Genomic DNA, 26,634 nt, shown 5'->3' with positions numbered 1-26,634 from the left:
AAATAGCTGTGCTATGTGATTATGATTATATCAGATTGAGTTAGAGCCTATCAGCCTGCACCATCAAGAGATTCATGACAGCTTTTTATTTATTTATTTATCTTCTAAAAAACAAGTTTCCAAAGTAAAGTCCCCTACTTCTATTAGTTTGGACCAAGATACTAAGGTTTGGTTGGTTAGCATCTTATATATTTTGTGGTTAGCCAGCATGCTTTGCAGATGAGGTCAAATCAGACCTGATTACTCACTAGTGTGGTAAAACTGCTAGTAATCTGTTGGGGGGGGGGGGGGTAGTAATATTTTTTTTGCAAGTTTACATTTCAGTTTAATATGGCATATTGTGTATTTATATTACAGTTGTTGGGCTGTATTGTGCCAAAAGTAGTGCCAGACTTTTGGGAAAATAAAACATATTCCAAATTTTAATCCCACATATTTGACATATTTGATCATTTCTCAAAAAGAGAGACGAAAGCACAGTTTATTATAAACAGTTTAAAATCAAGTGATATTTATTTTGATTAATAGTATGATAGTAAGTTGCCCGCCATCTCCAGTATTGTTTTTAATAATTTTCACAACATGTTCATTTCAGAATATGTTGTTGTATAAATATCTGAACATGGAATATGTCAAAAATAATAATAATAATAATTAAAATTCTGGATCGGATTAACACTGCCAAAGCTTCACAGTTCTAAAACACTTCCTGCCTTGTCTTTTCTTATTGTATTTGTTTTTATTATTATTTATTTATTTATTGTCCAGACATATTATACTAAAGTGTACTTCATTTCACAAGTGTAGTATAATGTAATTTGTACAGTATGTACTACAATCATCATGTTGTAGTCACTTTACTGTTATTAACAACTCCTCTCCCATGGGCTGAAAATAGGCCTGAGATGTGCACTTTAAGATCTCGCTTGAAGTAGTAACTCATCCCAATCCATTCTTTTTTTCACCAGCTATATAGCAAAGAAATGTAGGAATAGTTGAGCACAGAAATTAAAAGAATTGAATCACTTAATGAAGTTACCTCTTTTGGCTTTTCTAGGAAAATAAACAAATATAGGTAAACATATTTTCCATATTCCCTGAAAATCACAATAAACAATGTATATGCAGGGACAGCAGTGCAGTGCCTAGACTCGGCCATAGCAAGAGTAATTTAAGGGAGTGGAAGGTTAAGATTAGAACCTTAAAGGAAGGAGGTAAGAAGTCAAATATTAGAATACTGGACAAAGACATTACTTTAGTTTTACTTTAGCCAAATGAACAGAGATGTATAAAGTACTAGAGACCCATACTTGAGTAAAAGTACAAGTGCTCTATCAAAAAAGTGACTTGAGTAGAAGTTGAAGTGCTCTTTAAGCACCACACTTAAGTAGAAGTACTAAAGTATTCAACATGTTTTGTACTTAAGTATTGCAAGTAGTCTATTTTAAAATGTACTACTCAAGTACTGAAAGTAAAAGTAGAAGTATTGTGTTATGTAGCTATTAAAGAAAGTAGTCAAAAGTTTGAACATATTGTTTTTACTATTTCAAATGATTAACCTAAAGGACAATCACAATTCCTTTGACTGTAACTTCTTGTAAACAAAAAACGGTTACTAGGGTTAGCCCAATTTGCAAAATGATGTCATTAATAACTTACCCTCATGTTGTTTCAAACCTGTAAGACATCAGAGGGTCATTTAGATTTTTTTGAAGCATCGAAAATACATTTTGGTCCAAAAATAGCAAAAACTACGACTTTATTCAGCATTGTCTTCTCTTCCGTGTCTGTTGTAAGACACTTAAAAACAAAGCAGTTTGTGATATCTGGTTCGCGAACGAATCATTCGATGTAACCGGATCTTTTTGAAACAGTTCACCAAATCGAACTGAATCGTTTTAAAAAGTTTGCGTCTCCAATACGCATTAATTAAGCTGTTAACTTGTTTAATGTGTCTGACACTCCCTCTGAGTTAAAACAAACCAATATCCCGGAGTAATTCATTGACTCAAACAGTACACTGACTGAACTGCTGTGAAGAGAGAATTGAAGATGAACACCGAGCCGAGCCAGATAATGACTCGTTCACGAGTCAAGAACCGTTTCTGTCAGACGTGTCCGATTCGTGAACCGGGGAGCTGATGATACTGCGCATGTGTGATTTAGCGTGAAGCAAACCGACACACAGAGCGTCTGAACCGAACTGATTCTTTTGGTGATTGATTCTGAACTGATTCTGTGTTAATGTTATGAGCCCAGGTGCAGTCAACGCCAATGAAGCCATTGCATCGAGCGCAAAAGAATCGGGGAACTGTTTTCTTCAACTGGTTTATTGAATCGAACTGTCAAAAAGAACTAACGTTACTGGTCATCCGAGAACCGATGCAACCGGTTCTTGACTCGTGAACGAGTCATTATCTGGCTCGGCTCGGTGTTCGTTTCTCTCTTCACAGCAGTTCAGTCAGCATGCGCAGTCTTCTTAATCGCTTGATTCGCTCAATGATGTGCCAGCTTCATCAAACCTGCCATCTACAGTTCTGGCAGTGGTTTGTAATGGAATGATTCGTAACATTATTATAATTGTAACGAGTAACGATGCAGCACATAAAAAAATATCGGAGTAAAAGTATTAAACTCAGCGAAAACATGTACCGAAGTAAAAGTGGAAGTAGGAGAAAAAAATAATACTCTAGTAAAGTACAGATACCGCCTTTTGGTACTTAAGTACAGTAGTGAAGTAGTTCTACTTCGTTACTATACATCTCTGCATATGAAAGACACTTACTACTCCACTGGATGAAAATGAGAGAAAAATCTCTTACTGCTACGTAAATTGTTTTACATACTTCTAATATAATTACAATTGTAAGTTGTTGGTACTGTAACAAAAAAGTGCAATTTTACAACTGTAAAGTTGCATCAACTTCTGAATGAAACTACAACAGTGTTAGTAGCCTAGTGAGAAAGGGGTGTTGGGGGAATCACCTTTTTTTCTCTATTTCATCAAACCACAGTTTTCGCAAGTTATCGCAATAAAATTTGGCTCCAACGTCATGTAACAAATCGCAAAACTGCTTTGCGCATTCTTTTGCGTTTATTTTTGTTGGCAAATAATAATGATTTGCGCGCTTCAAGTTTCCCCTGGTTTCAGGTTTGCAGATGATGATGTTCACGTCACGTAATTACGTCACTTCATAAGGTTCCCATGGCAATAGGGGGAAAATGGCGCTTTACTTGTGTGAAGTGAACGCAACATTTTTCAACTTAAATACAGAGATTATGAAATCATGCTAGCCCCACATATTTTGCTTTCTGAAATCGTCAATTTATGCGGCAAAAGAGCGGTGTATTTGAAAAAATGCAACCCTGCATAAATATGCGTACTTTGGCTGATTATGCATTAATCAGGCGATCGCATAATCCCGTTTTTCTGGAGGGACTGATTGAGAGTGCGCTAATTGACCACTTGTTTCAATGTGATAATGTCATTGGCAACAAAAGTAATTAAAATGGGGTCAAAATGGGGTCGGTCAAAATGGGGCCTAAATGAGACGAGTCCAAACATTATCCACTGCATTAGTTCACCGCTTAAACTTGTCTAGTTCAGTGCATTCCCCTGCCTTTATTTCCCAGTATTCATTTAATGCAAGAATTAGATTGACTTCAGAAATGTTGCCAAACATAAGCCCCACTAGGATAATTTGACACGAGGTTAAGCGAATTAGCATCTAAATTTGAAATTTAACAGGAAATCAAAGTGAGCATTTATTTAAGAGCCTAAACTGAGAAAATAAATAAATAAATAATAAAAACCTTCATATGGAAATGGCCTTGGTGGAAAAAAAAACTACTGCTCCTGCAAAGCCATGTATCTTATTTCACATGCAAAGAAGCCAGAACAGAACTTCACTGCATCTACTTCAGCTTCATTCTTTTTTTTTTCTCTTTTTTTTATCTTGATGGATAGGATGCACAGATGGGCTATAATTAGATTAGTGAAGGGAATAACACATGATGTGTTAAGGAATATATGCTTTAGTAATACAGTATTCCTTTACAGAGTTTGATAGATAGTTCCATAGGGCAAAATGTTTAAATTCACTGCACAGACGCAAATCATTAGACCAAAAACACAACATCATTGTAACCCTTATGAAGTGAGATGGAGTACTGCATAGTATATCAATACTTTTCCATTTGGGGTCCTGGAGTTTGCATTTGTCTGGGTTCTGTGGTATTCAAGAAACGGTTCGAAACAGTTGATCACGAGGGACAATGATGGTTTTATGATTTTTAATCTGCTGCTCATTATGTTTGGACTGTTTATATGTATATTTTCACTCTGGACTGTATATTTGACTCAGATTCCATGATTGTCTGTGGTGATTCTCGAGTATACTGTAGTGTTTATTTTATCTTTGTTGTACTGTAAAACACAATATACAGTAAACCTACTGGTCTCCTACCATCTCAAACAGTGAAGCTTGGCTTTCCATGTTATTAGAGAAGAGTTTCTACCTAAAGATGGTGATTATTAGAAGGGAGCTGTATGAGATGGGGAACAAGAACATGATTTGTGTAACATTAGCAATATATTATTAGCTGTTTGATAATGTAGTCAAGGCAAATGATAATGATATCAGTTATGTTACATATAATTAGTCTGATGCATGGACATGTAGAGGACAACATGTAATTCGCTCTCCCCATTTCTTCTTCTTTGGAATCAGTTTCTGGTTCAAACAAATATGGATGAATTCATTTAATATTGCAATGTGCCACTATGTAGCATTTAATAAAGTTAACTGAGTAAAAGTGGAGCAGGTAGTCTGAGCTGGTGTGATTTATTGGAGGCAGGGGCTAATTTGCATATTCATGAATCCGGGTATTCTGTACTTAATGAGGTAAGGGTGTAGAATTATGTTGAAGTCAGTTAAAGATATTAAGACAGTATTTTAATGGGAAGAAACTTTTTTTTTTTTTTTTATTAACAGAGATGAGTTTGAAGGCATAAAATTGTGACTGCAGGGGGATTTTTACAACATACAGTAAATTAGTGGTACATAAAGAAGCTTAAGTCATGAGTCATTATATTTTGTGTGTGACTTTCTACATTACTTAAATTGAAAATGTCTGCCAGGAACTGTTAACTTTGTCACCAAATAAAGTCATCGAAAAAGGGCCTTAATATAGTCGCATGAACCGTGTTGGCAGACAGTGCAAAAGTTGACGTGAGACCCACACTGTGGCACAGATTCAGTCCAGTTATAAAGAGATTAAATCACCCTCCTCCCGCTGATACGAGGCCATCAGCTCTCTCTTCCTCACCGAGAACAGCTGGCCACAATGACCCGGGGAGAATGGAAATCAAGCTTTAAGAAAGACAGAGAAGCCATTTCTTTGGCCCCTTCCTCACAACTCTGGGGAAGTTGGCCGATTGTTCAAAACCGCCATCTGCTCTTCGCTTTGAACTTCCGATCAAAAGCTGTCATCTCACCACTATCCACCCCCCACCCCAAACCTTTTTTTGTTTTTTTAGATAGCTTCTCTCCTCCAACCCCATTGTTTAGGGGCCGTTATTGTTTCAGAAGTGTTTCAAACCTTCGTGCTCTCTCCGCTGATGAAGCTGATTAATCGCATTTTGCTCAGGCCGGAGCGACTCATGCATTTATACATCAAAGTGACAAACAGACTTCTTTATTAAGACACTGTCTGTCCATGGATTCAGGGGTCGTGGGGAGTCTTGGCAAGCTCCTGCCAGCCTGCCTCTGGAGCCCGGGCCTTTAAGAGGCGCTTGTCAGTCAGGGACAAATGTTCATCTAAAATGCTTATTTCATTAAGAAAGTCAGTGTCACTCTTCAGTTTTGTCATAAGTAGACAACACTTTTTATGGCTTCCGTCTCCCTCAAGGATCACTCTCAAAAGACTTGAACTAACATCAAAGGCAATCATGATGTGCTTCAAAACAGCTAAGGCCGAAATGAATGTTCACATCAAAAATAGTAAAGAAATAATGGGTCACCAAAGGCTTTTCCGTACAGCGACCTTATTACAAGAATTGAGTCTTCCTAAAGGGATAGTTCACTCAAAAAACATATTCATTAATTCACCCTCAAGTTGTTGCAAACCTGTATGAGTTTCTTTCTTTTGAAGAATGCTGGTGACCAAACTGTAAACGGTAGCCATTTACTATTTTATTTTATTTTATTTTATTTACAGGTGCATCGCGAGACCATTTTGAAGGCTCAGGAAACCTTTGCAGGTGTTTGAGTTGATTAGCTGATTGGCATGTCACCATTTTCTAATTTGTTGAGATCGTGAATTGGTGGGTTTTTGTTAAATGTGAGCCAAAATCATCACAATTAAAAGAACCAAAGACTTGAACTACTCCAGTCTGTGTGCATTGAATTTGTTTAATACACGAGTTAATACTGAAATAAACTTTTCCGTAACATTCTAAAGTGTTGAGATGCACCTGTATTTAATTATTTATTTGGTTGTTTGTTTGTTTGTTTTTGTTTGTTCTGTGGAAGTCAATGGCAACCATCATCATCATCATCATCATCATCATGATTATTATTATTATTATTGTTGTTGTTGTTGTTTTATATTTTATTATTATTGTTGTTGTTTTGTTTTTGAGTTTCATATTTTATACATTAGGCTTTTACCTTATGATGAAGTACACAACTGAGGTAATTTATGGAGCAAAAAAAAAAAAGAAAAAAAAAAAAGGTTTTGAACAGAGGCCCAAACCGAGCAAAATTCTGTAATTTAAAGAAATTGCTTATGACAGAAAGTGAGATTACAATCTGATCTCTTATAATGTAAATAAATGAGATCTCATAATGATGCTCAAAGGTCTTCTTTACTGGCTAAAGCTTTCAGACAGATGACGGTCAGCATGTAGTATATTTTGTCAAGTTTTGATCATGCTGGTTATTTAGAGGCCTTAGAAATGTCCATATCATATACAATACAGTAGGGTATCTCTTTTATAATATGTATCAACCAATAACCGCACCTGATATCCTCCTACCTGCATGCCCAATTAGCCAGAGTAAACGCTTTACACATAACCTGCTGGTAACCGGGCAGCACTCAGCACTAATCAGTTTGTCCATGGTTGCGCCGGTGTGTCCCGCGGGCTCAGTAATGACGGTTGGTGTTTTTCCGCCAAAAACAACCTGACACAGGTGTGTGTGGTCGAAAAAGGCAGATGGGGAAAGGGCAGCACCTGCACCCACTGCTGGGGATGCTGCTCTGCCCAGCTGTGCTCCTGTGGGCAAACACTGTACTTCAGAGCAGACATGCGCCAACACACTTCCCCAGCTGAGTCAGGCCTGCTTTCTTTTGCTCCGCTGACCTGTGTTGTTGAATACAGCTGTGCCAGCACAGACTAAATAAGTCTTAAATGAGTGTAATAGGACAGAGAAAACATAAATGTAGAAAAGCTGGCTCTTAAATGCATGACTGGCACTGGGTTTCTCTTTTTCTCTCTCTCCTCTATCTTTATCTGCTCCCTGTGGATGCCTCCCATGGAGACCCGTAATGCTGATTTTGTTGTATACTGTCGTTGTTCTCAGTGCATCACATGGGCAATGCAAAATTAGGCCTGGCATGAGATGCATATGAGAGATATCTACTGCATTTAATATCTACTGCTATTTCAAATTAAAACATGCTAAAATAGTTTCTTTAATGGAAACTTTCAGGTCTGCTGCATAGATGATTTTTCCTGCTTTAATTATTCATCAAGTATTAATTTATGTTTTACTTTCTTAGATAAATAATTTATGGTTGTAGACTTTCTTAAGTCACAGAAATCCAAAACTTCATTTAATTATGAATTACCTAGATGAAGCTCTTGGATCTGTAGACTCATATGAATCATTTAGTCTCTAAATTGTATTATTTCACTTTTCCACATTAATATTATGTACTTTGGTAAAATAACAGTTGAAGTAGGCAACAAGTTAATTAAAAGAAAAAGAAAAAAGGTATTATGGTATTTGTGCATAATCTTTTTGTTTGTTATTGATATCCCAGTTTAAATGCTATTACGTGGGGTTATTTTTGTTTTAATTGTATTAGAAGGCTTTGTGATTAAACCATTGTTCTAACAAGTCCTCAGTTGCAAAGATAAAAAGATATACCCCTCATTAGTTGACATGCAGTTCTTTAGTTAGTGCTTTTAACAAATGTACATCTTTTGAGTTATTTCCGACACTCCTACCTGAACCCATAAATAACAGCAGAAGCGAATTTTATCATATTGGTTAAAATTAATAAATATTTATGCTGAAAAAATGAATGTTTGCTTATTAGTTTCTGTAATTACATTTGTGTTTTTGCAGACTTGCCGTTGGTGAATCTCTCGGTGGAGCCTCAACCGGTCCTGGAGGGAAACCTGGTGAAGTTTCATTGCTCAGCCAAAGCTAATCCACCTGTCACCCAATACAAGTAAGACCCCAAAAATGGCAAATGGTTCAATACTGGTGGTCTTTTATAAAACTGCGTCCACTGATGATGATTATACAGAACTAACTCTAATTCACACTGTTTACCTGACTGGCACATCACAGTGTTGTAAAACTCTCTGGAATTTAGTTGCAAATATTTTTAGAGCCGTCTCAAAGCTGAAATCCACTATCTTTGCTGGCATCCGTTTGCTATGTCTAAGCCAAGATGAGGATCGGGGCCACATTGGGCATTCAAATCAAAGCAGGGATGTGTCTATCTGACACCGTAATCCAATATCCAAGAACAATGTTTCCTGTCCTCTTCAAACAGATGAGAATGAGGTTGAAATACAAGTTATTTATTTCGGTGAGATGTAGCCCCGGCCTTGCGGAGGCCCAATAGCGAGGCGATTTGTTAGAACATGCTTTTGGTGTGGGTTTTAAAACGAGGTGAAAAATAAGAGCAGTGAAATCAATAGTGAAGGGAATTGCACAGCGGTGGATCTTGATGTACTGAGGTATGGAACGGATCCGTGATACATTTGTAAGGGGGCAAACGAAGTTGTTTCTAGCTTTTGAAATGACAGATACCGGAATCAGACAGGCCTGTGTTTGATTGCCCATCAGGCCTTAGCTGAATGAAGGTGCATTGGCTTGTCTTTTTTTTTTGTTTTTACACACCTGAGCGTTAGACATGAAGAGTGATTTACACAGAAATAATGGTACATCAGCATGCTGAGTTTAAGGCAAGAAACATTTACACAATTGTGTTGACTCCAAGACGTCAAGTTTCATTGCAATGGTACCTTGTTCCTTCCACTAACACATTATTGTGTCCTAATGGATATGCAAAAGATAGGACAATACAACTTCCACAATCTTTATTATAATTGACAGGAGCAATACCCTGCGCTTAAGCTGTAGCTGTACTGCCCTACAAAGCAAAAAGGCAGTAACTGCATTTTTGGTCAAAAATTAGTTATTGTCATTTTCATGACATTCAAGGCATCCTTTGTTATGTGACAAAACATCTTATCTGAAATGTGTGTCATTTTGGAGAAAAAAGGTAGTTGTTTGTACAGTCACTACTTAGGCTGGATGACAGGATAAGTTTTAAGTCATTTTTCTCAGTTCTGCACTCCGCGTAGTTACTGCCTTTTTGCTTTGTAGGGCAGTGTACTTTATTCAGTATACGGTTTATTGATCTCTGCAAATTTTTCAAGTACAGAAAATGTTTTTCAGAACCTATTATATTTCACTTTAGTAGCCACTGTGCTACTATTTCTTGCTATGCAATTGTTGCAAACCTTCATTTGATATATTTGTTTTGTTCCTTTATTTGTGGTCTTCGGCATTGAATGTCATTATACTGTATATCTAAGAGCGACTTCAACTTGAGTAAAGAAAAAAGCGAGTGGGTGAGGGAGAGTGAATGTGGAGCTGTAAAACCCCCACCAGGCAGAGAACATTATTTTATTTAGGCGTTTTAATTTGTGTAATTGTGCATTTTTATGTCACAAATCATTTCTTTTTACTGTTTGGATTGTGGGATAAAAAGTTGTGAATCAAGAATATCATTGTCTTGTAATATACACTTCCATAATCGTTGCTTTATTATTATTATTATTATTTCACAACTTTCAAACATTAAAGTGCTATTGAGTAATTCATCAATCTATGGAGAAGAATCTGTATATACAGATAAATATACAGATGTTTAGGGGTCAAGCACTGGCTCATCATTGTAAAGACTAAAACAAAGCTGCACAGTTTCTCAATAAATGATGCTAGATTGTAATATTCTACTGCATAGTGATATCCATAGCCTGAAATTCACAACTGGCCTGCAAGCTAGGATGCTGAATAATACTACATCGATTTTGAAGAATTATTTTAGTGAAATGGGTGTTGAAACGTGAAAGTGCATCAAAAAAATATCCTTCATATGTGCAGTATAGTGTATGTTGTGCTTAGCGATGAAGTTGTGTGATTTTACCTGGAGCGAGTCTGAGCGTCAGTGTTTTCTCTCGCTCCAAGACTTTTGATTGTGAAAATAATACATGTTCAAACTGAATGTAATGTTTTCAGACACTTAATTACATGCTATTTAGAGTTAAATGAAAGTGAATTACAGCTTAAATAAACATTAAATGCAATTAGTTTAGAGTGCTTTTGACACAGTTAACTATAGGTCTTGAGTATATATTGATATATAATTTCATAATTACTTGTATTGTCTTTGTATTTTCTCTCACTTCCATCAAGAGCGTAACACATTAACGGCCCACGAATTCACCACATTTGACTATTAACAGTCAGATTTAGTAAAATATTATTAGAAAATGAATTCCTAAATACTCCGTCTACGGGCGCTGTTGCAACTGCTGCCATTGATCTGAGGGAATTTAGTGGCATCTCACTTATGAATTTAATAAATGTCTTGATTGACACTTTCCTTGATGACTTTCTTCGTGGGAGAGCAATAAAAAAAAAAAAAAATCTGCGCTAGAGTCTGATTTAATGAAAGCCTTTCAAAGAGGATTCATGGGCCATGCTGCATTGAAATGTCCCTGACATTAAGATGGAGTAATTTTGTCACCCGTTGATTGAGGAACTAAAAAAGTAGAAATGCTATTATTGTGGTGTCGGCATAATCTTATGTGTTGAGGAGTGGTAAGTACCTAGATTCATGTGTATTGAGGCGGATCATTACCGGTCGAGTTCATTTTATGAAATGAGTGTCAGGAAAGATGTAGACTTCAGTTGCTCCCAAAAGAGTGAATGTGCTTGGGTGATATGATACTTCTAAATACACAAACCATGTGGTGATAATGTGGTATTTGTAATTAAATGTATTTATATTTTTAAACTGTATTTAGATACACTATATATTTTTCCCTATATGATTTTACTGTCCCTATTCTGCAACATGTTTGACAGACAGACAATAAATAAATAAATAGATAAATAAATAAAAAATAACATGTCTTTTGATTCATCTAACAAACAACCAGATTTACTCATTATCACAATAACAACGACGTTGTGTTTGTTAGTTGTGGCTGTTTTGGGAATAGTTCAGCCATGGTGTGTCTCTGCAGTGATGTCTTTGACACAGCTGATGAAGAGGTTTTCATGGTGGGCTGCTCGCTTCGCTCATCAACCATTTGATGTGCACACACAGATACAGGCGCTCCCGTTGTTTGTTTTCTGTGTTCCCCAGCATCTCTGAGAAGCAGCCAGACATGTTTCATCAACCAGGGAACAGCACATGGATAACTGACCAACAGCAACAGATGTAGCCGATATCTCAAAACAGAAAATTACACTCCTGGCATCTTTGCTGCTGGCTGCTAGATTGGCCAGTATGAGTCCATCTCGTGATGCTATCATAATGGAGCGAACAGCAGCTTTATCGTTAGCTAGAAAGTGTGTGTTGCATGATCCCAGAGCGGGAGAGAAGGATGGAGAAGACATCCTCATAATTTCAATGAATATTGAATGAATATTCATTGAAATTGAATGAATGAATATTGAAATGTAATTTGTCTATCAGTATCCAGTGTCTGTTGCTGCTGACCACAGACTATTATCATACACTTGTGGGAAAAAGAAGGTATAAATAAAAGACCACTTAAGACTTAAAGAGACAATTTTAATGACTCATGGATCTTTTGCCGTGCTTTATAGAATTACACTCATTTTGATGTGTTGACTAATATACTAAAGCACATGTACTTGATTATTATTCATTTGAACTGTAGTTTGTTATTTGCTATTAAAAAACATTAAATAAATATATTTATTTTCAAATATACTAAATTACAGTTTCATCATTACACATTTGATTGTATATATATATATATATATATATATATATATATATATATATATATATATATATATATATATATATATATATATAAATATATAAATCTATATAAAAAAGTTTTAATAGAAATGACATTAAAGGATATTTTAAATAGGATATTATAAATGTAAACTTTAATACATTTCAGTTTAATTGTAATTAAAATTATGTTATGTAATTTAAAGAACCTCTTTTTAAAGGGTTTATTTATTTATTTTGCATCTACTGCAAGTCCAAAAATCATTATATTGTTGTTGTTGTTATTTTTATTGAGAAAAAAAAAAAAAAAAAAAAAAAAAAAAAACACTGTACCCTTCTACTCCTGAATAATAAAGCAGTCCAATAGTTCACAAAAGTTTACAGAGATAGTGTGCTGGGTTTCCATTGGGGGCTCATGTTTGTTCTGTTTAGAAGACCATGGCTGAAGCCCAACAGAGCCACTGTGCTCACAGATGTTTTGGCTCTTTGGATGTGCAGCACTGAATCCTTCAGCTCTGGCAAAGCTAACCCACCATTTGGGCCTTCCCTGCTGGCCAAACCTCCCAGTCTGCCACCCCTTGGGCTTAAAACCAACACACAGATCACATGAAAAATCTCCTGATTGATTTAAAGACATTATATTATTGTGGAAGAGGAATAAATATTTGAATACAAATTCTAATAACTAGCTGTAGAAGTTACACTGGACCTAGCTATTTTACCAAAAGTACACTTTAGTATAATTTTAAAATAACACTTATTAAATAAATAATACACTTAATTGCAAACTGAATATGTTTTCAGAACACTTAAAATGCATTGCTGTTTAAGTTGATGTGATATGCAATTAGTTAGGAGTGTTAGGAGTTGTGAGTTTTTTGAACCACTCAAGTAGGATTTAAGTATATCTTATATAATATCATACTTCTATTGTACTTGAAATATGGGTAAAATGTTTAACTTAGTACACTGAAATTATATAAACTTTAAAGATAATATCAAATAACGACCGTTTAGAATATTACTTGACTAAAAGTATATGATATTTATTGTACTTAAGTACGAAAAATATTATTTTTTTATCTTAAACATTCACAAGTATTGTAAAGTAAAAGTACAAGTAAATGCAAAATGGAAAAAAGCATATATATATATATATATATATATATATATATATATATACAGTGGCATGAGGAAGTTTGGGAACCCCTTCCAGAATCTGTGAAAATGTGAATAATTTAAAAATAAAATAAGCTAATTTTTTGTTATATTGTTATTATTATTATTATTTTTTTTTATTTAGTAGTGTCCTGAGTAAGATATTTTACATAAAATATGTTTACATTTAGTCGACAACACAAGATAAAATTGCTGAAATTATTCAAATAACCCCATTCAAAGGTTTGGGAACCCTTGGTTCTTAGTACTGTGTCCTGTCACCTGATGATCCTCGACTGTCTTTCTGTTTTGTGATGGTTGTGCATGAGTCCCTTGTTTGTTCTTAACAGTAAAACTGAGAACTGTTCTTCATAAAAATATTTAAGGTCCTGCAGATTCTTCAGTTTAACTTTATTCTTGAAAAGATGGCGCTGTATTAAGCAGTATAAAAAAGTGTTTCTATTGCTAATTAAAATGTCTGTGTTATCTGACAAATATTACATTTAATTCACTTCATCTGTGATAAATTATGCAAACACCACGTTAGTGTCACTAACAGGAGCAGAACATTTCCGGCTTCATTGCTCTATTTTCAACTCTGCCCCTGACTGCAAGTGCCAACTCTTGCTGATCACCATCTGTAGCTGTGCTTCAGGTCGAACGCACCTAACGAGTGAGTCGTTGAGACTCAGCCGATTCATTCAAACGTCTGATTCATTCAGAAACAAAGCATTTGACTGTGTTAATGAGTGAATCAATGAATCATTTATTCAGCCGGATTGTTCAAAAAGCTGATTCATTAAATAAGTAAACACCATTGCTGAGAGACGCAAAACAGTGCTGTGATCTTTGTTTTGAACTATTTTTGTAAGTAAAACAAACAATATTATATCACATAAGCATGAGTCTAACTTGCAAACGCCAGACCACTGATTCATCAAACCTGCTTTCCTGCAGTCTGTGTTCTTTTGACTATTTTGTAGTAAGTAATGAATATGCTCTGGGGAAATGTACCGAAGTAAAAGTATACATTTTAATTGGGAAATGTAGTGAAGTTGGCTGAACTATAAAAACTCAAGTAAAGTATTATTATGTTATATATTGAGTACTTTATATTATATTTTACTTATATTAAGTAAAGATTATTAAAATATTATGATTTACTTTAAAGTAAAACTTTTCATTTGACATTATTACAAAGTGAACCTAAGTGTGCTTAATTTTGTTTAGATAAATGAAAGCTACTTATCTTCAATTTCACTTAAGTAGCTTTTATTTTGCTAATATTTTTAACATATATAATTTTAATATAATTCTGTGCTAACTACTTTAAAGTGCATAGCTTGAGATTTAAAAAACATGACTGGCAGTTAAAAACAGTCCACACACAACTGTAATATTCACAACTGTGGTATGTTGTATTCACACAACTGTACTAATTTAGCTATTTCAGCTTGGTTTAAATCCCTACACAGCACAGAGACAGCCCTTTCAAAAGTTTTTAATGATCTGCTTCTTGCCATTGACTCGGATGACTATGCTGTTCTTATCCTCTGAGATCTCATGGCTGCCTTTGACACTGTAGACTATAACATCCTGATCTCTCGTATGGAGCATTATGTCTGCATTAAGGGTGCTGTGTTGGAGTGGTTTCAATCATAATTGTCTGGCAAAAGCTTTTCTGTTTACCTTGAGGATTTTATGTCCTCTTCTGTGTGTTTCTCGTGTGGGGTCCCCCAGGGTTCTATTTTGGGGCCTATTCTATTTTATTTATATATACTTCCTCTATGATCCATTTTCAGAAAGTATAATATTTTGTTTCACTGTTATGTCGATGATAAACAATTATATCTGCCACTGAAACAAAAACATCCAAATTCTATATCACCACCTTTGTGCTGCCTTGAGGAAATTAAAACCTGTATGGCAGTCATTTCTTTTAAATGTAATTAGAATGAGATGGAAGTTAAAATTAAAACATTTAATTAAATTTATGCATTTAGCAGACACTTTTATCCAAAGTGACTTACAGTGCATTCAGGCTAACAATGTCTACTCCAGAGGGTGCTTGTGTGTCTCCTGATCTGGAGTTAGGTGTTTTAAAACTATGTTTAAAGCCCTCTGTAAAAAAAAAAAAAAAAAAAAAAAAAAAAAAACTTGGGTGTTTTTATGATCTTATGGTTTTTAAACTGGACAAACAGATTAATTTGGTAATTAAATCCAGTTTTTTTTTCTAGCTGAGGCAACTTTCTAAGATTAAAGCTTTTCTGATTTTCAAAGATTTTGAAATAATTACACACATTTTTACCGTATTTTCCGGACTATAAGTCAAGCTTTTTTTCATAGTTTGGCTGCGACAGGTGCGACTTATTTATCGAAATTAATTTGACATGAACCAAGAGAAATGAACTAAGAGACATGAACCAAGAGAAAACATTACAGCCGCTAGAGGGTGCTCTATGCTGCTCAGTGCTCCTGTAGTCTACACTGAAGACACAGACTGCCCTCTCGCGGCTGTAGGCGGTAATGTTTTCTCTTGATTCTAAATAAATGCGACTTATAGTCCAGTGCAACTTATATATGTTTTTTTTCCTCATCATGACGTATTTTTGGACTGATGCGACTTATACTCTGGTGTGACTTATAGTCCGAAAAATATGGTATACACATTTTTATTTCATCCAGTCTCAAACACTGTAATGGATTTTATGTAGGCATTAGTCAGGCCTCTTTCACCAGACTGCAGATGGTTAAGAATGCTGCAGCTTGTTTGCTAACGGGAACACGAAAGCAGGAACATATTACTCCCAATTTGGCGTTTCATCATTGGCTTCCTGTCCACTTTAGAATTGATTTTAAGAGTTCGTTTTTAAATCATTAAATGGACATTTATCATAGACTTAATAAAGCCATATGCTCCGTCGAGGGGACTTAGGTTCGCTGACCATTCATTGTTAGTTGTCCCTCGTATAAGGCTAAAGAGCAGGAGTGTCCGTGTGTTTGCAGGGTCCTAGACTTTGGAATATTTTGCCTTTACATGTTAGAAAGGTCCAAACACTTACTGTTTTTAAGTTTAGTCTTTATAGTATGGTGTTTAACACTGTGTGAGATCTGCTATTTTATTTTACATTCTATAATATTTCCTTATATTTTGTACTTTTTTTATTCTATTTTTCATATTTCCCTTGTACAGCACTTTTGTAAAAACACACATTTCTAAAAGAGTGCTTTATAAATAAACTGTGACTTGACTTGACACAAGCTTGAATGTGAACTGCATTAAAGTGGCAAATCTTTGGTATAGCCTGAAGAAGATTTAAGAGGCTTGTAAGGGTGGAGCGCCATCAGTATTGTTTGTCATAGTGGATACTTTCCCCTGTATTGACTTGAGAAAACAAAATATAAATTAATAGGAAAGATGTGCCGCTTGTCATAATAGACCTCAGCTGAGATTGCTAATAACACAAAATATATGAATACAAGTTTGTAATGAAAGACGTGCATAGCTAATGAACAAATATAAGCTAGTTGCTTAAAAGAACCAGATAATCATCCTCCTTGGTTCTTGTAATAAAAAGGCTATTTAAAGCTGAATTAAATCATGGCGAAGTCAATCTTCTGATCTGATTACAAAGCAGCTGCTTCAAAAAGCTCTGTGTAATTTATGTTACCTCGAGAAAGAAAAACTCATATAGGTAGATGTGCAGCAGGCGACTGCTGGTGTAATTGCCTATAAATATAAAGTTTCACAGCGTTGCATATTCATTTCTCTCAGAGCAATTATGTCGAGGATGGAGGCTACACGCGCAGCCGTCTGCCCTGATTTAAATATTTTTGGAAGCACAGGTGTGCCTGCGCAGATTTAGCAGATTGTGTTCTAAGCTGCTTATGTTAACTCCATGAAACGGTGCTTCTCAAACACACTAGCTAGGCCAATTACAACTGCTGTCCCTCCTTTTTTTATTTAGTCAAGAGGGAGACTGTTATCATTTAAATGGCACTCTATTAGGGCTCGCAGATGGTATGAATTAGGTGCAGAGTTAATGAATTACGTACTCATTCCCACAGAGCAGGTGACATCAGACTTTGTAAATCAAAGCTTCTTGACAGCAAGGAGTTAACTGGCATTGAATATATTCATTTATTGGAATATTGATCCTAGTGTCAGGCTGTGACACCCATCCACCATTGGCTTTGGCTTGTGCAAATGAGTTCCATCATAGACGCCAACATAGAATGCAATGCACTTACTGTGTTAGCATGGAAGAGAACAACAACAACAACAAAAAACATTATGTTGGAAGATTCCTTTTATCTTACCGAAATGAATGGTTTCTTGTGGGAAGTGCTATGATTTTTCTTTATTTTTTTTTATATTATGTCTTTGGTACAGTTTATGGGGTTTGTGTCATTTGGCCATGTGGAGAGGGACTGCAGCCTATTTGTGTATTCAGGATCTGTTTTTACCAGTCTGGCTCCATTCAGTGTTGTTAACTTGGTATCCAGTCAAGAAACATGCTGAAGCAAGAAGAGATATCTCACTTCAATGATTTGTCATATAACAGTGTTGTAATTTCCTCAAACAAAGTAGGATTGGTGACACTGGTTCCCTAACCACCTACAGACAGGCAGCTATCATGCCTCATTGATGACTATGATAGAAACAGATGGATTATACACCAGGTCTTCCTCCCGTCACCATGGTAACCTCTAAATTGGGTTCCACTTTCTTGTGATAGCGTGTGCCAGGCAGGGACTCATAATGATGGCTTTCGGTTTCATTACTGAAAAAAGTTAGACTTAAAAAGGGTTCATGTATTTCTCGGCTTGTGGATCTGATACCACTTTTACAAATGAGCTTAAGGATAGTGTGACATTATCTTAGAGAGTACCACTGTGACCCACTCGATGTGAAAACTAGATCTCAGACTGATAGCAAGGCTTCAAATTTATAAATGAAGGCCAAGGGAAGTTAAGACTGGGAAGTTTGATGTCATGACTGAAATCAAAATGATTTTACCAAAGTAGGATGTATTCAAATAGAAAAAAAATAAATAAATAAATAAATAAAGAATAGAATTACTGGTGGCTTTCCTGTAGAGTTTACCTCCGACCTGTCCCAAAACACTTACAGTTTTTAGTCATCCTGAGACCTTGATTACCTGGTTCAGGCGTGTTTAGGACCTACATGAGCAGGATGTCCATCAAAGAGCACTTACTAATTACTTCCTGTCAAAAATGTGCAAAATAAATTTACCTATAGCTATAACAGCTTCTTACTGGGGCAGTACCTTTAAAATGACAACCTAAAAGGTGAATATTAATATCTTAAGGGGAACACATTGACAAAAAAGGTACTGGTATAAACCATTTAGGGGTAAATAAGGTACAAATGTCCTTTTGAGGGTACTGCCCCAGTGACAACACATTGCATGTTTTTGAGTGTACAGAAATTATAACAATATATAATGCAATATGTTTTTCAGTGCTATAGGAAACCATTAAGCTCACTAGCTTTTTGTGTGGTTCGTCACTAACTTTAGTTTAGTGCTAATAGTTGTTTGGTACCTCATCTTCTTTGTCTACTTTGAGTGAGCTTCAAAACGCTATATCATATCTATTTACTGTTTCTAGGTGGGCCAAAGGAGGAAGCATGTTAAAGGAAGTGTCTGGCGACACTTATGAGGTCACAGTGGACCACTCGTTCTTCACAGAACCAGTATCCTGTGAGGTCACCAACCCACTTGGGAGCACCAACATCAGTCGGAACGTGGATGTCTACTGTAAGTATTTATTTATTTATCTTTTTTTCATATCAGAGTTGTCCAAACCTTCATGGGGGACCATAAACTGGCAGGGCTACAACCTGTTCCTGCACACTTCTGGCAGTTCCAAAGACCCTGATTAGCTGGTTCAGGTGTGTTAAATTAGTTGAAGCAAAGCTCTGCAAGAATAGGCTTGTTGGAGATGCATCGGCGATGCACAGACTGATTGGCGTATGACATCAAAGTACTGCGAGAGTGACTGGATACCTCTGGTTCAGAATCTTTGAAGGTATCCCTGCAAATCTTAGGTTAGAGACTTATAATCCTCAGCTGCCATCAGTCTCATATTAAAACATGCGTACAAGCACTAGGTTTAATATGTGACTTCTCTGAATAGATCTTATAACCTGGTTTATTTTCTCCAGTTGGACCTCGGATGGCTGCAGAGCCCCAGTCTTTACAGGTTGACCTAGGATCCGATGCTGTGTTTAACTGTGCCTGGACTGGAAACCCCTCTTTAACTATTGTATGGATGAAAAGGGGCTCTGGGGTGGTAAGTTGCTAGATATTGTTTTCAGAGTTGTAGACATCAGAGTTTTCAGACTCCCTGCAATATTACTCACAGATGGATGGTGGCTCAGTTTGGGGTATGTCCCAAAATGAGAGAAATTGTACCCCATTGAAACCAACTGGTCTAATTTCTTCCCCGGTTGACTATCACCTACCATCTTACATTTTCACATGGTTCTCCTCATCTGGCACAAATTGGATTTTAATAATTGATAAGAAGGCACTTTTCCAAGCTTAGCTGCCCATCCATGAGTCCTGATTCATTTAGACTCTGGCTAGCTGCCTTTGCACTACTTTTAAATGTTTTGGTCTTTGACCCTTGGCTACAGGTGCTAAGCAATGAAAACATCCTGACACTGAAATCTGTCAGGCAAGAGGATGCTGGGAAGTACGTGTGCCGTGCGGTGGTGCCTCGTGTTGGAGCGGCTGAGAAAGAAGTCTCTCTGACGGTGAATGGTATGTATGATGCTTTTCTACCAGGCTCGTGGCTAAAATAGTGTGTTTGTTGGGTACAAATGTCCTCATTTGGAACATATGTAAATAAAAAAAAGGTGCAAGCAATTGGCAATCCAGGTGACAGAATTAAACCTATTTTGGCATTCATGTTGACTCTAAGACAGAAGTTTGATGTTTACTCTCCGGTCTGCTGTTTCTCTGGGCAATTGCTGATTATATTCAGTAAGAATTGCACGAGGAGCTGTTTCTTAGGCTGTGACAGGCTAATGAAAACAGGAGAATAGCGGGAGACTGGCTACTCTCAGATAAATGACTTCATTACGGGCGCTTGAAATTCAGGCAGCATGCATTAGCCACACGGCAGCTTTCATTCGCAAAATCCAACACATTTTTAAAAAGCTCCTTTCTCTCCAAAGCTATTTGCCATGGGCCACAGCTTTGACGTGAGTGGAAAATAGGAGAAGTTCAGCCAAAGTGACAATTGTGTTTGCATTGAATGATACTTCTGCGAGTTTAAATTAACTAATGCAGTTTGGCACATGGAAAGGTGAGAAAATCAATAAAGAACTGTTATGTCGATAGTATTAAAATGCAAAGGAGGACATTCGTTCAAAGCCTACAGAGAACTCAGGAACTACAAAGATTAGAAATGACATCCACTTTCATCAAGTACATTATTTTCTTATTGGGACAGTAAAGGGTACCTAATCCTTGACTCCTAAACAGTTTAGGATTGTCTGGATTGTCTTGTTTATTTTTATTTTTTTATTTTTTTTTGGGGGGGGGTAACTGTAGTGTTCTAAACAACATGTATATAAGTATACCACCTTAGGAAGGGCTTGTGACAATATACTGGTAATAATATGGCACGTTATGGTATGATTTTTACTATGATTTAAAGAAACATTTAAATGTAGTTTTGTTTTTTGTTATTTTCTTTTTTCTCACAGAAATCCATCACATTGCAAAAGTTGCAAATGGGGTTACAATAAATAAATAAATAAATAACAATACAAATAATATATATATATATATATATATATATATATATATATATATATATATATATATATATATATATATATATATATATATTATAAAATAATATATATATATATATTTATATATATATATATATAGAGAGAGAGAGAGAGAGAGAGAGAGAGAGAGAGAGAGAGAGAGAGATTTATTCCTCTGAATTTATATTATTTTTAATTACCATGAACCTATTTATTGTTATTGTATCATTTTAAAGCCACTTGACCTGGATCTGTTTTTTAGGTTTTTTTCAGTAAGTGAACCTTTTTGCTTTAAAAGCCACAAGAGGACGACAAGCTGTGCTCAACCTCATTTCTGGAAGTGAACACACGAGTGCTGAGTGTTAGATTCGAGCACCTATAGCCTTTGATGTGGCAACATGTGGTGCAGGCTCTCTTGTAGCACGGGGCTGATTGTTTCAAGTTCTGGTGCATTTGGGAGATGAAGCTGATCATTTCACATCTTGCTCATCAACGTGCGCTCCTGACGAGCGACTGAAATTCACAAGCATTTATGTGAAGAATGACTGTAAGAGGAAAAGGGAGAAAGCAAGTGAGAAGGATGAACTAAAACTCAAAAAAGTATTGATAATTTACCTACAGTATGATCGCTTGCTCCTCACTGAGTCACATAAAATCTAATTTATGCTAACAATTAAATGCACTCTCTTTTGGCATTTGTCAATGTCTGTTTCCACACAGTTGCATGCAACTAGAAACCAGAGATCCTTCTGAGACTCAGAATACAGACAACAGAGTCCCAGCGTTATCTCAGGCCCGATGTAATTTAATAATAATCAAATAGCTAGCAGGGCACACCGTTTGCCGAGAACGCCCTAATGGATACACATTCCTTTCTGCTTTTTGTTCCCTAGTTCCTCAGAATGGGATCTCATTTTTCCATGCATATTTTGAGCCTTAATAGGGTTTAATATCTGAATGTTTATTTATTTGTGTTGTTGCTTTTGGATATGATTTGGCTTGTGGAATCGGTTTGTTTGTTTTAAAGTATGCCGTTCGGCTGAAAATTCTGCTTTTCTATCACAGGAATAAATTGCTTTTTAAAAATTTCAAATGTAATAATATTTTCAAATTTTTACTGTATTTTATAATCAAATAAGTGCTATCTTGATGAACATAAGATACTTCCTTAAAATATAATAATAAATTCTCACTTTTTTAAAAATAGAGTACTTGTGTTTGCCTGTGTGAGAGCATGCAATTTTACTTACTGCGTAACTAGCTTTAGTTTTGAAAATGTGATGTTAAATGATAACATACATTTTGCATCTGTTTTTAATCTGACAAGATGTTGATTTTCGTTCTGCTAAAAATGATCATCTTGCAGGTTAAAATGATTGCAAACTGCAGCAGGATAAATGCATTAATCAAACACACTCATACAGCATTTATGACATTTTTCCTGCCCCAATTTTGTATTTATGTTTTATTTTATTTTATTATATTGCTTTATATGAACAGATGAGTGAATTCACTCACAATATCATTAACTTTTTATTCTTCTTGGCTCCACTGGCTTACTCATATTGTGTCACAAACTTCCATTGAATATGAGTGACATTCGGTTGCTCGTTGCTACAAATCATTGTCAGTTTGAAAGCTCCTTAATAGATGGATGGTTGAAAATGTGCACTTTGCAATGGGGATGAAGACACAATGGAGTGGAGGTGAATTGCCTCGGGGAACATTTTATGCTATAATAAAAATGGGGTTGAAAAGAATAAGGAGGAAGTTGTTTCGAGGCACTGCTGAGAGTTAAGGGAAGACTTTAAAAATAGGCTGTAGTGTGCCCAAGGTAAGTGTGCAGGTAGAGTCCAGGGCTTGCTTTTAATTGCAGGATCTGCGGGCAAGAGGACATACGGAGCATGCGCTATTCGTGGAACTGGGTTTGGTCCTCTTGGAGTGCTATAATGGAAATATATGGCAGCGGAAATGAGGCAAAACAAACCTTTCACATGCTACAATCTGCAAATCTCCTCTCACTGCACACTGGTCCATGCACTATACAAAATATGTTTATATAAAAGCTAAATAAATAAAATAATAAAAAAAAAAAAAAAAAAAAAAAAAACATGGAAGAAATTTAGTTTTTGTTGAGGGAATCAGGGTGATGCTAACTTTCAAATTGACCCACAAAAAGAAGTCGTCACTGCAGCTCTCAATTTAACATGTTATACAAACTGCAACTCAAAACGTGTTTTTTATATATTTTCAAGATTATTTCACGTTTTATGTTTACTTATTAAGTATTTTTAATCAAACACTATAAAATACTCACAGAAATGTTTCTCAGCCCATGGAATCATTTTGGGACAGGAATTGGTGGGGTGATGCCTCGTCACACGACATCTCCCCGTGTTGATCCATTTATCATGACTCTACGCTCCCTACTGTTGCAAACCTATGCCCTGCAGTGCACTCTATCTGTATCTCTCTTTCTCTCTCTCACCTAGCCTCCAGGCTTCCCACTCCCCATGGAGTTCCTTAAACCCAGCATTCTGAGGATAAGTGATAAGCTATCTAATTATATTCCTCATTTACAGCCTGATCCATGGGCTGATTATTCTGATCCACCAAGCCATGGCCTTACTTCAACCGGCAGGGAATGATCTGAATGTATTTACCTTATGCCTGCAACTACACACACACACACACTAGCCTTTATATCATGCTACCGCATGGATTATGATTTCGTGTAGCATGCACGTAGCATGCATGCATTAGCAGCAAGGTTTAGCTATAGCACTGGTGTCTAATAAAGGGGTGCAGAGTGTAACATTCCTCTCCAACAGCCTGATATTCCCCTCACTACAGCACTCCATCTGCCTCATGCTCATCTAGATGCTAATTTATTCTAATAAGAGCCAGTTAATAAACTGCAATTACGAATCAGTTGAGAGACTCCTCTGCATATGATTGGCAGATGCATGATTGGTGGAATGGGTTGAATGTGTGTGTGTGTGTGCATCTAAGTGCAGGTTTTGGCAGGGTTGGGGTTGGTAACCTATTAAGCCAGTGGCCTCTCACTGCAGAACAAATGATCCAGGGGCCGTGGTTTGATCCAAATCTAGGGTGTGCAGATTGGTAGATTTATGAGTGGAGATGGGTGGGTTTAGGGATTAGAGAGTGGAGACGGATAGGTTTAGGTATATGTGAGGTGGGAGGAGCAGGATCTGGATCCAACCACACCCCTGGATCGTGTGTTCTGCAGTGAGGATCATCTCTGTTAAGCAGAGAAGTTAATCCAAATCTATCCTAGAAAAACATTGTTTAACCATTACATCAATGCATTGCTTGTTTTGTATAATTGTGGAAAAATAGGGTGAACCGTAGAATAAGTCAAATTTCAAGGCTCATGAAAAAATAAAAAATGAACACAAAGAGACAATCTGGAGGCACTTATCTTTACACAATAGCTTTTCCCCGACATTGGCACTCTTCAGATTGCAGCCTATAGAAATAGACTTGCAGTTGGCACGCTGAATCTTATCTCCTCGGGAGACACGAGGCCTGCCATAAATCAGTTCTTTTCAAGATTGAAAATGAAGACCATATCCTCACACCCTCAACCTTAACACAACTCTTAAATAGACCAGCCCACAGGAGACTCCTTTGAGAGATTGTCCATTCAAAGCAAATACAATACTGCTCTTTGCTTTTAAAACCAAATTTCAAATATGCCACTGCTAGGCCTTAGTACTGCACACTTGATTGGCAGATCCTACAGATGAGATCTTTAGCCTACTCATTTCGAGTTTTGCACCTCTCTCCAAGCAAAGGCCAGCAAGATTTGTCGATCTTGGAACTGATAATGTGTAAGTCAGCCTTGGCATGTGCTTCTGTAGTCCTCCGGGGCAAAATGTAATGGTTAAGTAAAAAATCTGCATCTTAGTCACACTCCAAAAGTCCAACTGACCAACTAAGGGTCATTAGCTTGTGCACCGGATTCTCAAAAGTGTCAAAGCTACTTGACCGACGGGTGGAAAGTGGGTGGTAAATAGGAAGTGATGTTTTAAAAATGTTCTGCTGAATGAAGTTTGAATGATGAAGAAGAGTGTTATAGCCTGGCACACATCCAGACTCATAGTATAGCCAAGAGCACTTTTAGTATTTTAAAGAGCCAATTCTGAGAAAAGTGTCTGGTGTGATGCAGTCTCAATAAAACATACCAGATCAGACCAGTCAGTCGGATCTTCCACAACCAAGATTAATAATTAGGAACTGCATGCTATATATATTCATCTCTGCAACAATGAAATGTGCAATGCATTGTTTTACTGCCTTAACTGTAATAGCAAATTAATTTAACTTGCACTAGAAAGCATTCGGCAGAATCTTATGATTTTGGGGAATGTACATTCCTGAACATGTTGGATGCTTAGCCTCATGGGGCATTTACCTATATTACATATATGTGTGATATGAATCATTAGATGGAATAGAATGCTCCCATAAAATATTAGCAAACATTCTGATGTTTATTTAAATTTATTTAACCTAAAATACTATTGTAACAAAGCAACACTTAATCTTCTCTTGTTACGAAGAAATTCCTATGACTCTCTCCAGCAAACAGGAATCACACAGTGTTAGTTCACAGTTTTGAGTGTGTGACGAGCGACTATGTTTGTCTGTTCTCTCCTCAGGACCTCCGACCATCTCCAGCACACAGACCCATCAGGCTCCACACGGGGAGAAGGGACAGATCAAATGTTTCATCCGCAGCACACCACCCCCAGACCGCATTGTGAGTTACTCAGCTCTCTCCTTCCAGTGACTCAGCTCAGACAGGATTGCAGCTGTTGAGTGGGTGGTTGCTGTTGTCACATGGCTCGTGCGACTCCATTAGACTCAGTAAATGCAGTCCAATAATGCATAGTGCACTCATGAGTTACGATCTGTTTAATAAATGAAATTGCATCTCAAATCATTTGTTTCCTCTATATGGTATTAGACATGGCAGGCTTACAGCACTAATTTCTCATTTAATGCATGCTTATGCCCTGTTACCACAGATCCAATTAGGATTTACCACTCTTAGATGAACTGTCTTCTCTCCAGGCCAATTTTTGATTCATTACTCACACTGTGTGTGTACGTGTGTGTTTGTGGCTGCGCGAATGGAAGTGAATAGGTAATCTCTGTGCGATGTTTACCCGTGTGGCTTTGCTTTTTATTGCTATGCTATTTCTAAATGTCAGTTGAATGGAAAAGACTGCTCCTGTGGTCCGGAACAACCAGTAATAACTCTGGAAGTGTAATAACGCCCATAAAGCAGGTTAAAACAAACATGCATCTCTCTTTCCTTCTGAAAA

The 26,634-nt window shown here is 36.5% G+C and overlaps 1 protein-coding gene across 4 annotated transcripts in view; it reads left to right on the top strand.

Annotated features, from left to right (window-relative positions):
• The window catches only part of LOC127934255 (kin of IRRE-like protein 3), a 201,237-nt gene that overhangs the window by 158,161 nt on the left and 16,442 nt on the right, over positions 1 to 26,634 (top strand). For all 4 annotated transcript variants that reach the window (XM_052531522.1, XM_052531520.1, XM_052531521.1 and 1 more), the window contains exons 6-10: positions 8,358 to 8,463; positions 19,105 to 19,253; positions 19,661 to 19,788; positions 20,135 to 20,261; positions 25,966 to 26,066. In XM_052531522.1, the coding sequence (XP_052387482.1) occupies positions 8,358 to 8,463; positions 19,105 to 19,253; positions 19,661 to 19,788; positions 20,135 to 20,261; positions 25,966 to 26,066 (611 nt within the window). The remainder of the gene's footprint in view (positions 1 to 8,357; positions 8,464 to 19,104; positions 19,254 to 19,660; positions 19,789 to 20,134; positions 20,262 to 25,965; positions 26,067 to 26,634) is intronic.

This window comes from Carassius gibelio, chromosome A18 (assembly GCF_023724105.1).
Source record: "Carassius gibelio isolate Cgi1373 ecotype wild population from Czech Republic chromosome A18, carGib1.2-hapl.c, whole genome shotgun sequence".
Classification (NCBI taxonomy): domain Eukaryota; kingdom Metazoa; phylum Chordata; class Actinopteri; order Cypriniformes; family Cyprinidae; genus Carassius; species Carassius gibelio.
Note: the sequence above shows the minus strand (reverse complement) of the source record. Positions and strands in the feature narration are given on the sequence as shown.